Source organism: Streptopelia decaocto (genome assembly GCF_964273445.1).
Source record: "Streptopelia decaocto genome assembly, chromosome: 5".
Lineage (NCBI taxonomy): Eukaryota > Metazoa > Chordata > Aves > Columbiformes > Columbidae > Streptopelia > Streptopelia decaocto.
Genome location: NC_138659.1, coordinates 43,349,809 through 43,365,772, shown reverse-complemented (window position 1 = coordinate 43,365,772; position 15,964 = coordinate 43,349,809). Strand labels below are relative to the sequence as shown.

General features: G+C 44.1%; 1 protein-coding gene across 1 annotated transcript; it reads right to left on the bottom strand.

The window, feature by feature from the left end:
- Window positions 1–377: 377 nt before the first annotated feature.
- On the bottom strand, window positions 378–14,882 carry SNCG (synuclein gamma). Its single transcript, XM_082052714.1, has 5 exons — window positions 14,537–14,882; window positions 9,401–9,442; window positions 8,639–8,766; window positions 1,305–1,391; window positions 378–719 (listed from the first exon to the last, which is right to left on the bottom strand). The coding sequence occupies exons 1-5, from the start codon at window positions 14,655–14,657 to the stop codon at window positions 699–701; spliced, it is 399 nt and encodes a 132-aa protein (XP_081908840.1). The 5' UTR covers window positions 14,658–14,882; the 3' UTR covers window positions 378–698.
- Between the last annotated feature and the right edge of the window lie 1,082 nt (window positions 14,883–15,964).

Below are 15,964 nucleotides of genomic sequence, written 5' to 3'. Positions count from 1 at the left end.
AAGCTAACTGAGGTCAACGTGACCTTCATGTTCTTTTATAAAGCCTCCTTTTTTTCCACCTTCCCCCATGCACTCTCAAACTTGTGGGAATATTTTAAAAGTGCAACCTCTATTTTTCAGTCCCGAGAGACAGAAAGATGACCTACCTACACTATTTATTCAGAAATACAATTTTTCATTGTTTCCCATCTTTTACATCATGATCTAAGGTCCTTACAGGCCTGAGATCCTTGTATTTTAATACCACACTTTTACAGGAACGGTTCATAGATTTGGAAGGATCAACATCTAAAATGTGCAAATAAAACTGAGAAAACAAATAACTTGTTCAAATACTTTTTTTTATTAGTTAAAAAAAAATATTTCCACAATGCCTAGAGATCCCAAGTGCCAGTGCAGATGGACACGAGACACAGATCAGTGAGCCCGACCAAAACACGCAAAGCGAGCGGGTCGGGAAGCCACGAGGGAAGTGGGGAGGGAGACACACAACACCCTGGTACACGGCTGCGCTTTACTTACAATCAGAGGAGTCTGGCTTACATATATTGTACAATTTGCTTATGAGGGAGGTGAAAGACTACAGAGCTGAATGTAGTTAGTCTATGGAGAGTGGGGTTTTCCTGTTGTAGTGTCAGCTAATGTTTCCATGTATGCTCTTGGAATGCTTTCTTTTGAGCTACAAGTCACTAAGTTAATTAATTGCCTTCATTTTCACCCTGTGAGAGAAGACAGACAGGAAAACAGTTAAATATTTCCAGTGAAAAACATATATAAATAAAATTAAGAGAAAAATCAATGTTGGTAGTCACCATATAAAAACCCACTCAGGGCTTTAAAAGGACATTGCAGGTCAAAAATTAAAAGAGCTAATTTAAGTATAGAAAAATCTACAGAAAAATCTAGCTTGTTATCTAAGCATCTATAGAAAAAGCTAACTTGTTTCCTGTAGCTCTTCTAAAGTATGGCTGCAACCAGGGAAAAGCTATTCCATATGATGACAAAAACACACGATAACATATACGTGCATTTACACACCCAAATCAAGCAGCAGTTTAATCTGTCACTCATGACAAATTCTTGGTCCGAAAAAAGGAAGAGGTAAAAGTGAGAACCCACAGCTTGGGTTTTGTCAAATAAGTCCTGAAAACGGGAATACCGATGGGCTCCACATGCAGTAGATGTATGATCACAGATAGCAAGGGGGAGATTGTCCTGGAGAAAACCAGTAACACAGATAAAGCCCACGCATGGTCTCGAGAGACCGGGGACACGGGGAAGCCACGGCCATGGCATCACCTCACCTGTCCGCCGCTGTCTGTGCTCGCCACGGGGGCCCCCTCTCCCGCCACCCCCGGCTGCTCGGGCGGCTCCGGCCCAGCCAGGTCCTCCTGCCAAGTCACAAGAGAGATGTTTGTCCTCACCCGCACACATGAAGTCCTGCCCGAATCTCAGACTATTTGAGCAGACTGCGCGGCATGGGTTTGAGCATTGCACACACTAATAAAATACCAGGTTTAATAGACGGCAAATATTGCTCAAAATCCATTTTAGTGTGGGTTGTTAGAGCAAATGTCTACAAAATAACAATTCAATTTCTTACAGCCTCATTTAGGGTCTTTTTCATACAGAAAATCAGTTATTTTTCTGAAGTTTTCCTTCGTGTCACCAAGACCAGAGTTTTGACTTCTTCTGTGTGAAGAAATTTGGTAGGAACAAATAAACTTACGTGGAGTGCTCTGAAGCACCTGCAGTTGCAGCTATTGTCACCAGTTTGCATTGTAGGTTTCTTTTCTTTCCACTTAACAGTCTAAAAAACTGCTTGTAAACCTTTAAAATACAATTTGAGGCAGGTGAAAGTGAAACAAAGGCAACAGCCTGGGGTGCTGAGCTGCCTCAGGAAAACTGGGGGACGGCCCATATGAACACCAGTGCAGTGCACCCCTTCTTTTTAAAGGGAATGAGCACCTATTGCTCTTGCAAGAGGGGAGTTCAGCTCTGGCAAATGTGGGAATAGTCATGGAAAAGGGGATCCCTTCCTCAGGATGCTGCATCTGAGAGCGATGGATAGGCTAAAGAATCCCTGCTCAGCTATTGTGCTGCTTATTATATCCCTTAAATGGTGCTCCCTGCCAGGAACCTGCTCCAGAAGGATAGCAGTGACGCATCCATCTGTTTTTAGAAAGGGAAACAACCATGTTTCTGGAGAGTGTTTCTAAACAGTGGTGGAGGAACCAGCACAATGGCAGGATGAAGAGGTGTCAGGCTGTGTTAGGCATGGCTTCTCACAGCCTTTTTCTCACGCACTTCCCAGCCTGCTCAGAGCAGCGAGCACGAGATGAGGAAGGGCTGCATTCCTCGGCTGGGCGTTAGCTGCCGGGGATCTCAGGGAGTGGTCAGCAAAACAATATACAGAGGAGGACAGTGTGGTGCAAGGGTCTTCACTTTGGGCCCCTCAGTTCAAGAAGGACAGGGAACTGCTGGAGAGGGTCCAGCGTAGGGCAACCAAGATGATTAAGGGAGTGGAGCACCTCCCTTATGAAGAAAGGCTGAGGGAGCTGGGTCTCTTTAGTTTGGAGAAGAGGAGACTAAGGGGGGACCTTATTAATGTTTATAAATATATAAAGGGTGAGTGCCATGGGGATGGAGCCAGGCTCTTCTCGGTGGCAAACAATGATAGAACAAGGGGTAATGGGATCAAGCTGGAACACAAGAGGTTCCACTTAAATTTGAGAAGAAACTTCTTCTCAGTAAGGGTGACAGAGCACTGGAACAGGCTGCCCAGGGAAGTGGTGGAGTCTCCTTCTCTGGAGACATTCAAAACCCGCCTGGACATGTTCCTGTGCGACCTCACCCAGGCGTTCCTGCTCCAGCAGGGGGATTGGACTAGATGATCTTTTGAGGTCCCTTCCAATCCCAAACATACTGTGATACTGTGATACTGTGAAGTTCCTGGGTACCAGCCGCAGCTCTAACACTGACTCATAGAGTGATGCTGGGCAAGAAAGCAAGAGTGAAAATCCAGCTTCTCTGGAGGACACCAAGAACTCTGCCACTGTTTGAGTGTGCATCTCCTCATTAAATGGGATAAAATATTCTGAGAGAGAGGCATGTTGCAACCCAAAGTAATTAGTAATGCTCCTCCTGCTCTTGAACAGCAAGCAGATTTTATTTTTTCTCTCAGAAATTATATATTGCCTTAGAAAAAGTGTTTTAAATGAAAAAAAAAAAAAAAAAAACCTGTTTTAGTTTGTTTCTTGAATTTTTTTCTTGGGGGGGTTTGAATCTTTTTGGCCAGAGAAGAAAGAAAACCAAAGTAGTTTAACATAGTAGCTAAGTGAAACACAAGACCATAGAATTCATTACAGGAATACTATACAAGTTTTTAAGTATTGATATATATAAAAATATATTTTACATCAAATATATATACTATAGAAGATTTATATGTATAAAATACCGTATTTCACCAAGTTTATGAAACAGTTACATGTTCAGATATCACTAATGAAAAACTGAACAAATTAGGACCTGCCATTTATAAAATCATTCCTGCACAAAGTTAAGAGGTCTTAAATAGAGCATACTATAGGCTTCTGGGTTCAGATATTTTAATATGTTTTCTTAAAAACAGATTTTAAAAGTCCACAGGTTTTGCAAAAAAAAAAAATTAAAAATTACAATTTGATTCTTCAGATTTCTGTATTTCACAGGTTCAATCAAATTCCCTCTTTCAGCTCAATGATTGTGTTTTACATTCTGCTGGCTGAGTCCATACATTAAATGAAATTTATATTTTTATCCATATTATGTTATAGGCCAGTGCTTTTCTTTTCACCATCTCCGAAAATTCTTGAGATCAACAACCTTATCAGGACTATCTTCCTTATCTAACAAAGAAAGCATGCAGAGTCTAAATGCTGGATGCTGGAACATTACACTCATCAAAAACCCAACGAATGCAGCTGCAAGAAAAATTTCTTTTATTATTATTATTACTATTATTATTTTAAGGCACTAAAACCAGAGAGGTTCACTGACAACCTAATCTGCTGCAAATTTAACAGCCTGCAATGGGACATCAATTGCATAAGGCGGAGAAAGGTTCAGCCTCACGTTGTGCTCCTGACCTTGGGCGCTGGAGCAAAAATGATGCTACTTGGCAGCGTCCCCAAACCGCTCCCTTGTACACCCTCAGGCAACCTGTCAGCTCCTATGGACGGGCCGTCCTGGATGTGTTTCAGGGTGCATTTGCTTGGAGTGATGCTGGCAGCTCTGACTAAGAGGTCAGCTCTTGATTAAAGTGAGTGGACCCACTGACAGGATGGACAGACGGGCGTGCAGAATTCCTGTCTTAGCCTTCAAATCCAGGTGGACCTCTTGGGGTAGCTTTGGATTGATCCAACTCACAGCCAGACTCTCAGAGTTTCCTGGGGCTGCTTAGACAAATAATACATATTTAATGATGTTTACATTTTATCCTATGGGATTACTGGGGCACAGCCTTTAGCCATGAAGCACACCACACAGTCTTGTAGACTTTAGGCCTTCACCAGTGCCACCTACTCAGCCATTCTGCAGGTGAAACATGTACGTGTGGATGCAATAATGAGACCAAGAGGGAAGCACAGAAAAAATGCCTGTAGGCAGAGTACCTGACTCCACTCCCTGCCCCATAGGACACTGAAGGACACCACCAGGATGCATCACTGCATCAGTGAAGTACCAGGAAGCTTGAATACAAAGGAAGAAGTTTGAATACAAAGGGGAAGAGTTTTGACTATTTATTCTACTTAATTGTAAGGTAATTTGGCTGTTGATTTCCCTGTTCCTCTTGCTCAGTAGCTCTGACTTCCGTGGCCTCTCAGTTGCCCTTGGTTGCTCTCCCATAAGTGGCACTCACCCTGCTCAAACTAACATAAACAGAGAGGTCACTTATCAGCTTCTGCTTCTAATTCCTTCGGTGCAACTGTCTTAGCATTGGTGGTGTCGCAGGGTTTAAGGGAACAGAATTGAGGCCATGAACATTAACCATTCGTATTCAAAATATGCAGTGGTTATGAAAGCGATAAGCTGGGGTACGGTACATGTGTGCTAGATCAAGCGCAGAGAGAAAAGATGAGATCCAATGAATGTGCCTGGCGGTTGCACATAACTGACAACTGCTCAAATAATTAATGGACTGAAATAAAAAATGATCAAACCTAATTCAAAATGACAGAGCCATGAACTGACAACTAAATCATATAAAAACTGTCAGGGCAGATAGATCTAAAGGGAAAATCTAGGTGGAGGGCGTGGAGAAGCATCAGCTACTGGGGAAATTCCTCCACTCCCTGAGGGACATTTTGTGAGTATGTGTGTGTGTACGTACGTGCGCTTGTTCCCAACCACGTGGTGTCTGCAATGCAGCAAACTTTGTGCTGTGTCATGCAGACGAAGAATTAATCCTCTTCTAAGACAGGGATATTTAGGAGGTGGTTATCTCACGAAAATCCCTTAATGTCCACCCCAGGGACTGGGATGTGTGCAGAGCCACAGGCAAAACAAATTATTCCTGCGTCTCACTCCTTGGTGCATCAGAAAAATAATGTTTTAACTTACATATTTTTTACTTAATTCTTAAAACCTCCTCCAAATCAGTCAATACCTTCTCGTACTCAGCAGTGACTAGGCCAGTGCCAAAGCCCTACTAGGCAGTGCCAACACTACTCGAGGTTGCTCTCGCCTGGCGACTGGCACCCCTCCGTAGGTGTAGCGTTACTTCAGCCCCATTCCTTCTGCCTGTCTCCGAGCGCTCGCACTGAGAACAGCGAGGAGCAGTGGGCTGCCAGCTGCCCCGTGTGTGTCCATGTCTCAGTGCCTGCCATGTTCCACAAAGGGCTGGATTCTTCCCCACGGCCAAAGTCGCCACCTGATACGCCTGCAGAGCTCAGCCACCTTGCAGCTGCAGCCCCAAGCAAAACTTAATCCCAAATCCTCAGACTGTCCCACTCCTTGCTAGTACATGCCTGTCACTGATTCAAGCTATCAAATGCACAGATTAAATGTCAACAAGCTCTCTGTAACTGATATTAATAATGAGAATGCTGAGCTGGGGACATGCATCCAGGACCACTCGGCTCTCCAGATTCAAGTCATCCTGTAGCATTGCTCAGTGTTCACCATTCACACAATCCCCGCGTGCTGTGAACAACCCGTCTACAAAGTCAGCAGTGAACAACACTGGAGATCATTGTTGAAAACAGAAACATGACATTAGCAACTGCTCTTTGCAGTTAAAAAGGAAGAGGATGGGATGGAGCATAAGCAAGTCTCAGGACTGGATGCAACAGCTCTCTCAAACTTCGGGGCTGGAATGCTTGTGTATAATTTCAGGATTGCAAGATTTTAACAGTGGTATTTGTTTTTTAAAGATCTAACTGCTATACCTTCTCACTCTTCTCAGTATACCTCCAGCGGGTCCCTCAAATGCATTACAGTGCCTGGTGCTGCTCTTGGCAGCTTCTGGTTCTATTTCCATTAGCAAATTGTGGAGCACAACAGAAGCAGATCCAGAGGGAAAACAGCGGGTGTGAGGGCCCAGCACAACCCCTCTGCTCCTTTCAGGGCCCTCCCTCTGCAGCAGCTCTGGCCCCATAGCCATGAACCATCAGCAGCCGGGATGCACTTGGAGCTCCTGTCATTGCTACCCAAAAGGTATCCAGCAGATGTACCTGAGGAACAGTGAGTGAGGATGACTAGAAGATCTGCACTCCTAATTTAAGCTGATGTAAAACACTAGAGGAGATAACCCTTCGCTTTCACAGAAACAAATACTTTTCTTGAATTCTTTCTCCTGTGACTTCTTTCACCTTGCATTTCTCCTCTTATTTCCATTCTGCTGCCCACCTCTGCTATTTAACATTACACCATGATGTCATATCCAAAGCAGTTTCCTGGCTCCCTCAGTCTGCCCTTTAGCATGGGACACATGCCACATTTTTATTTCTTGCTCAATCCTCATTTTAAGTCTCAGTCACAGTTCAGATACTCTAATTCTCTGGAAAACTCAGTTTTTGTATATTGTCTGCAGTCTGCATAACCCAGAACCATTACTAGGATGAAGGGGACTACTTGCACAAGGATGGAAACAGGTAACATCAACCATTTTGGGCTGTGAAATTACCACCTGTAATGCGTAGCTCATCAGACTTTGAGGGAAGGATCTCACTAGGACAAAAGGGAAGAGGATTGCTGCTGCTCTGCCCTTGCCAGAAAGGGAGACAGTTCAGTATCTGCAGGATGGACTCCTACCATCAGCAAATTCCTAGTTCTCCTGGGTCAACCACCCCGCACCCAGCCAGTCAAAGGGTAGTAGGAGAGGGCAGTCTGGGCCCACGGAATTAGGAATGAATGTTTGCACTCCTGCAGCCTAACTGCTGTTCCCTGTGGGAACAGAGATTAACCTTATCCCAAGGGCTTAGCAGAACTTCTGTATCTGCCCTTTTCACATGCTTTCAGGAGGACATTTTGCGTCACTCGTAGCTGCTGTTCTGCTCTTTTATTAGGCTATTCTCTCAGGATTTATATGGTGTGCAGAAGTTTTGTTGCACTTCACAATGTGTTTATATGCAGGCCAGGAAATTAATCAGCCAACTGTCTGAACAATTAAAACTATTTTGGCCAGCCTCTCTTTGCTTCAGTTCTGGGTTTGGGTGTGTTGTGACTCATCTAGCTTATGTTGCTATCAACTCTATTGACCACAGCTCTCTAAAGAGGGGAAACGCAGCCGGGCCTACCAAAGAGCTGCCAAATATCAGCCTCGTGCTGTACAAAAGGATGCTGTCTGTTGCCACCTAGTGAAAGCATCTTCTCTAGTGATCAACATTGCCTTCATCCAGGGAGCCGTTCTGCTCCTTCACATGCCTCTTAATCCCCTCACTTGAAGCAACCCAGTTTCTCAAATTAGGCTGGAGGACAGAAGACACCTTGTTTGCATCAGGTTTAATCGATGCATGGTTTGGGTCACGTGGCCTTTATCAACAAGTGTTTGGTTGTTGTCAAAATCAGCACAAAGCAAAGCAAGGGGGTCAGGCTCTCTGCTGGGACCAGATGCTTCTGTACAACAGGTATGAGGCTCTGGGTGCTCACTGCAGCCTGGTTGTGTTTCTACTCAAGTCCCTGGAAAAAATGCTTTTCTACATTCATAAGAAAACAGGGAGCCGTACTCTTGCCACCAGTGCCCACTAACGGGACAAGATGCAAATCGATTAACATGTCCATCTGAACACAAGAAAATACTTCTTTCTTTCCTGTGAGGGTGGTCAAATGCTGACACAGGTTGCCCAGGGATGTTGTGGAGTCTCCATCCATGGAGGTATTCAGAACTGAATTGGACACAGTCCTGGGCAACCTGCTCTCATTCACCTTAAAGGTCTTGGACTAGGTGATCTCAAGAGGTGCCTTCCAAATGAAATGATTCTCTGATTACAGATTAAGCATTATATAATAGTATTAAACATTATATAAAAGCAGATATTGCTGAAAAGCTCTCATTTAATAGGTAAAACCATCAGATGGAAATGTTTGCAGATATTCTAAGTGTAATGTAAAGACAACTCTTCTGTATTGCACATGACTGAAGAAACAAACATACCTTTCTTACAACTCCTGTAGTAGCCACGATGTTCTCTGCTCCTTCTACAGTCTTGTTTGCCACAGTGTTCACACTGGCTACTACAGCTTCTCCCACCACATTGGCCTGTTCTTTGGTCTTCTCAGCAACTAGGATTTCAAGAAAAGCAGAAAGTCAATGATCTAGACACTGCCAAAAGGTCAATAAAACAACTGCATTAAGAGAAGAAATTTCACCTGATACAGTCCTTATTTGAATTTTTTTATGTGAGGTCATGTCTGGATTTATATCATGTACATTTAGATTATGTACATTCGTCTAACTCAAAATGCTGCTCAGAGAGCAGCACTGCAGCCTATCAGTCTTTGTGGGCAACTGGAGAATGAAAAATTCACTGTCAGATGCTACAGGACATCTGTGCAAATTAGGTATTTGGCATTGCAGACTGCGTGTGACCTCTCTCTGGGTACCTTCTGTTTGATTTGATACACCTGGGTAGGGAGGAAAGAAAAAAGTAATTTAGTAATTAAATTCTCCAGGGAAAGGATCCATTCATCCATTCATCTCTCTTCCAGGCAGTTCAGAGGGCTGCCCAGCCTTGGAGCTTGGGATACCCAGAAAGATCCCTCAGGGTCCCTGACTCTGTGGCTTCCATCAAATGGAAGGTCACGCAGATTAGTGGTGTTGCCCAGAGACCTTCCATGTGGCAGTAATGATGGCCTTATCAAGATGTCCAGCCACACAGCACAGACTTCCACATCCTTTTCAGGGCTGTGCTCTTACCTGAGGTCACACTTTGCACCACGCCTTCCTTGGTTTTGGTACCTGTGAAAGGAAACACATGGTCCATCAGTGCTACCTGGCAAAGAACCTTCTGGACATGGATGGCCGCCTGTTCTTACTAAGTGCGGTGAGGAGCTGTGGTGCTGTCAGCACCTCCTGCTAGGACACAAGCCCTTTGTGGAGGTGGCAGAAGGGACCAGCTTTCTTCCCCAGTGAAGTCAGTGAGCACCTTTGTGTTGGGAGTTGGATAACTTCAACCACAAATTGTCTGGAGATTCCTAGACCGGAAAAATCTTGATTACAGCATGCTTAAGTAGGAAAAATTCTCCCTGAAATATTTCCAAAATGAACAGTTGAGTGGACATAAATCAATGTTAAGCTAATTGTAAAAATGAATGAGTATTAAGTGACCTGATGAAATCTCACCTACTTCAGTCTTTCAAGACATGGAATCCCACCTGTGACTCTCCCTGGCCTTTCAGCAGGATCCTTGGCTGCAGTGGTCATTAAAAGCTTCAGTCTACACTTCTAATAGAGACTCTAATAAAGACTTTAGCAAAACTTGAGGCTGAATTTACAGGACAACTACCATTCTACTACATACCTACTAACTAGATTTCCAGCTCAGGCTGTGCCTGCTTTCAGCAACACACAGAATGTAGATGTTTTTATCTCAAATTATGGAAGTCCACCAGATGTATGCTTACATTGCAATTTATCTCGCTGTTGTCAAGACAGAAAAGCTAACAGGTTAGAAGGACATTCAGTTTGCAAGATGAGTTGCCTTTAAGGAATAATTAATCTCTGTGGTTTTCCTCCAAGCTTGAAGCGATCTGCTATACATCCCTTCCATTCGTATACCGCAGCACATATGTTAAATCATGGTAGATGGACAAAAATAAAGGATTAAATTTATCTCTTGGAAGTTAAATAAGCATGTGCCAAAAAGTTTCACTGGTCCCACTTTGCTGTATTTTGTAAATCAGCTCTACCTATACAGGCTCTTTTCAAGTTTCCCATACTGACACAAAAAAAGGATTTTTATGGCCAACTGTCAAAACAATAGAAATATAAAGCTGGGCAGATCTTTAAGTCCAGAGGTTCTGGAGCATCCATGGGTGTGGTGGGAGAAATGAGCTACAAACCACATTTCGTTCTCATTAACAGCCTGAAAAGCAAAACAGGTGCAGTGCCCTGATAACAACAGATCCAGCCCAGCTCTGTTCTGCCTGGTACATATTATGTATTATTGAATGTAAGTCTCAATTGTTGATTTATTTTGGTGGTTGTAATGGTTGCCTGTGGCAAAACAAAGCTGTTCTACTACAATATGCCCTCAACATTTCGCTCCACCCTCCCAAACTGTGTTAAAACTGAAGAGATGAATCTTTGAACTTTTTTCTTGTTACTATAAGCTATAAGCTCCAGTTCCTAATGATGCATGTTACGTGTGCACTGCTGTAAACTGGGTTCAACAATGATGTCTGCGATACATAAATATGTACAGATGCACAGCAGTGAACAGAGCAGATGCAAGTCTGAAGCCATGAACAGCAACTCCTGAACTGGCCAAATGCACACAGTTCAACTCAGACGCCATCCTGCTTCAGTTTCCCTCCCAGTGCCATTCCGATAAAAGACTGCCACAATATTGATTTGACATACAAGATCTTCTCACACCAGACACAGATGTTCTAGTTTATCACTTCCTTGCTGGCTTTTGGTCAAAGAGCAGTTGTCAGGTAAGCGAAGTATATAATTTGCTGTACTAGCCTTGCATAAGTTCAGTTTTGCAATAAACATGCTTAGTGAGACAAGAGCTGTACTTCTGTATATTTTTTTTGCTAGGCTTTCGATTTAAGATGACTATCTGGGCTCAGTTCTTTTGCAAGGGGAGGATACTAGGTGGGTGCTGTATTTTCTGGTGAAAAATAATTCCAGAAAGGAGGGATGCAGGTAGAAGAAAAATACCTGAATCCATTTTGTGACAGAAGCAATGGCAGTGGGATGTGGCACCGCCAGGGCGAGCCTGCCTCATCTTCCCAGCCCAGTCTCCTGACCACACCCAATGACTCAGGCTCAGCTTCCATCCATGATGCACCACATGAAATCGGACCTTCTGGCAGATATCCCTCCCAGCAACCCGCAGTCTGTTGAATCAGAAAGTGATCACCTGATGCTCAATCTCATTTCACCCATTAGTCCTTGCCTGCAGCTTATGTACACAGAATTAAAAGTTCATGTATCCTGTCTCCTCTGAGTGCTGTGAGTCATCCTGAAGAGCTTTGGGATGGCAAGGGTGCAACTGAGGTGGTGAAGTGCTGCGCGGTGTGAAAAGAGTTGTAGCAGAAAAAGATATTATGAAGTGCTGTAACTCCTGCAGGAGTTCATGCTGGAGTCATTTTGTTTAAGTACAGCTTGGTGCATTGAGGCTTTCTGCAACATGCATGATTGAACACTGTTCTGGAAAAATGGAAGTGCATTCTTTGTCAAGACTTCCTGAATTATAGTATTAAACAGTACTAACAGCCTTACATTCAACACTCTGATGTAGCTTTGCATTAACTTAATTAATGAACTTCACCATCACATTTCTCCCTATTTAAACCAAACACAAAAGATAACCCACTGAATCAACTTCTGTACCCACAATAACCGTGCAAGAAGCCACAGCCAAATCAGCATACCCAGAGGCTGTTACAGTTTGGAGAGCAGACTGTGACTTTACTAAGTGCAAAGGTGGCCCATGCTACAGGATTTCTCTCTCTTTTCATGCACCCTCTTCCCTTTCCGTGGCAGGGCAGGAGCACCCCAGGCTCCTCGTGACCCCACAGCGATGGCAGCATCTTTACCCAGCCCTGCTGGGAACTGCAATGCGGTGCCAGCAAAGGAGGGAGGCACCTCGGGCTCTGCCACAGGTTCTAGCAACTGAACCTGCATGGCTTGGAGAGGAGGGACGAGGTGACCACAGAACCGCAATGACACTATCTGCTCCAGGAGGATGCTTCTGAATGAGCTTTTTTCCTTTTCTTGAGGCAGCAGCAAGTGACTCATCAGATGTGGTGGTTGTGTCCAGACATCTGGAATCTTCCTTGGAGGGTCAGTGATGAGTTAACACAAACCTGAATAAAAGTCAAGGCTCCACTTAATCCACCCCAGGCTCTGGGGTTCTCCCCTCCCTTTCCTAACTTTCTGAAAAGACCCTCAAGCTTCTATACAAGTATTATTTTCTCCTAGCATCCAAAGATTTAGGTTGCGTCATGTGACACTCCAGACCATGCTGCTAGGATGGGGCTCTGCAAGGGAAGGAGCAAGGAAGGAACAGTTCAGGTCTCTGATTAACCCTTCATGTGTCACAGACTGAGGAGATGTGGCACAGACAGCATACTAATCACTCCAACTTTAATCAATAATACCTGGCCTCCACCTTCTCTATTTAAAAAAATCAATTCTCTCAGCTAATCAGCGTCTGACCTTTACTTTTCCTGCTTGTGAAAGACTGAATATCCCCAAAGGGCTGAGCAGACCTGAGCATGCAACAGGAACTGAGTCAGCCCCAAGGCAAAGGACCAGCCAGTACATGACAGGGCAGGAATTGGAGGTATACCAAACCTCCCAACAAACCAAAACAAAAAAAGGAGAAAGCACTTCATCTTCACCTTGATCCATATTTGATCCTCATTCAGAGATTTAGGTTTTAGGAAGGCTTTTAGAAAATGTTTTTTGAAAAAGTTAGAATCTCATGAGCAGACTCTGTACCTCATGGCTGTGTGGGAATGAAAAACAGGTCACAGTGTGGAGAGATAGGACATGGCTGAACAGAGATGTGAGGAGTTATGTATAAAAATTTGGAAGAGTCCTTTCTGACATTCACTCAAATCAGGAAGCAGCCAGAGCAGCAGGGGTGCCACAATCTGACACCTAGATGTGACATTTCACAGGCTGGGGTTTCAGTTACTGTGTTTAGTTTAAATATTTACAAGGATGCTGTTTACCTTTTTTCTTGTGAGTCAGTTTCAAACTGAAATGTGAACTGTTACATACATTCATTCTCAGTATAACAATAGCTGAGTGTTTAAAATTTTGGGATGAAGACATTACCAGATCTGCTACACATACAGTTTGCAATTCCTTTGTAGCTTACAAACATAAGTTTTTGTAATTTTTGTAATTTACAAAATCAGTAGCTATTATCAATATAACTGTTTTAAATATAGTAGCTATGTACAGCTGCGGATGTTGCAGCGTGATAGCAGGAAGATCCTGCGTGTAAACTTCCTTACTAAAAAAAACCCAACTCACTCCTACATCTAGCAAACATAAAAAGCTGTGTCAGGTGCAGCAATCAGCACCGCGGCAATCAGTCTTGGGAACCTAAGACTTCACAGATTTTTATAGTATCTGGAATATCTGACCATCCAGCCATATAATTGCATGCGCTAGATAATGGAGATAGCAGGTTTCAAGGGTGACCTTGAAGAGGAGGTTTCCGAAACAGCACATTAATTGTGAGAGAGGTCTCCAGCAGGACACCAGGCATGCTGTTTTCCAGATTCTATCCTTCAGGCAAAATTAATTTGGGTGTCCCTTGTAAAGCAAGATTTCATTCCCCATGTGTGCATGGGGAATGAAACAGATCAGTGAACAAGAGAAGGATTTCAGGACAAAATGGTACGTTTGTGGGGAAACAGATGCATCCTGCAATCCCCACTTAATAATGCTGCAGGGTCCTCTCAGGGACCTCCTCAGCGTGTGTCTCACAGTGCAGAGGCGAGGTGGAGTTCAGCAGCGCTTGGGTGCCTGGAGAGTGAGTGACTCACCCTGCAAACAATCAGTGAACAGTCATAACAGAAACCTTCCACCTGGGCATATGCTCCTTAACATTGCATTAGTTCTGCCTCCCCTGAAGTAGTGGTCTTTTCTATTTCTAATTTGCAGCTGGGGAAACTGAGGCACAGGGAGGATGTGGCACCCCAGGCTTACACAGCCACTCCGTGACAGAGCTGGGGATGCTATCCAGACCTCCTGCCATTCCCTTCCAAGTTTTAGACACAATATGATTTCCCCAGACTTTCTCAAAGACAGTCTATGCAGCAGTTCATGCTCAAATGTAGACTGAAAATAGTTCTCTCTTACCTACATACATCACCCCTTCTTTAGTCTTCTCTGCAGCCTCTGTCACTCCCTGCTTGGTCTTTTCTGCAGCAGCCACCACACCTTCTTTAGCGATGGAGAAACCTTTCTTAAAGACATCCATTCTTGTTGCTTGCTTGGGTATTACCCAGACGATCTGAGGGACAGCAGCAAAAAGCACCTCCAGACAACGACTGCAATGTGCAGCCTTACCCTCAGTGGATACTTGGTTTCTCTGCTGGGCTCTGTCTTTGCTCTTACTCCTCGGCTGGATGAAGGCAGTGTGGCAAACCTCAGAGCCTCTGCCGGCTCTTATTGATGAAGTGCACTGCACTGTAGCCAATGTCTGTGAACAGCTGATACTGAAATATTAATGATATGGATCTGCTTGGGAAGATTTAAGGAGGGCGGGAGAGAAGAGAAGAAGGAGGACATCAGTAGGTAAGGGACTGCCTGGAAAATTTCCAGACAGATAAAGCTTTTAAAATATGCTGCAATGCTCTCCCTCAAGGATGCTCTCATGTGAAGAGGGAGACTTTTTATCTGAAGAGCTGAGTTCCTGAGAGGGCATCTCCCCAAGGCCGCAGCAGGAGGCAAACACAAGCTCTCCTGGGTTCCCAGAAGCTGGAGAGCATGTAAAGCTGGTAGCGTTTGTAGCAAACAAAACAAACAGAGTCAGGTTTCTTGGTCTGGCAGTTACCAGAATCCATCCTGCACAAAACAATAACAAGAACATGATTTCTAGTAAATACAGAGAGAAAAAGGGAACCAGCTAGAGCTTGGTGCCAAATGAAGGGAGCTGGGAGTCCCACTTGCCATGTTTGTCAAGTCTGAAGTTGGCCCCTCAAGGCATTTAGTATAAATTACAGTTCCTCCTCAGCTGCACGTCCCATTACAATGGTTCATTTCTGAAAAATCAGATGCCTGTTGGGGGAAATCCTGTTTCCTATTTGTTTCTCTGAGTCGCTGTATACAGAGCTCTGCCACTGCAGAGTGAGACGACATTTTCCACCAACGTCATTGCCTATGTCAGAGGCCTATGCCACAGAGCACGGCAGGGCAAGAAAGTCTTCCAGCCGAGAAGTGATTGGGGAAATCTTGCAGTTTGCATAGAGGATCCATCCAGCCTCAAGGCCCCCCTAAGAAAAAATTGCCAAAATGTAGGATCATTAATCACAGTTGGATATCCTGATGTGCTTAAAGTTAAACTCAAGCTAAATTGTTTACTGAAGTAGATTCAGAGTGGTCTAAATCAGCTATTGTCCCGCTAGCACAAACTGATACTCAGCACAGGGACCTGTGAAAGTGATTGCTGGTGCAACATGGTGATTATTTATGTTTATTATTATTTAATGGTGCCTTATCTGAAACTACAGAAGCCATGGAGCACTGGCCTCTGAGCACAAACCCTGACTGGCTTTGGTTGCTTTT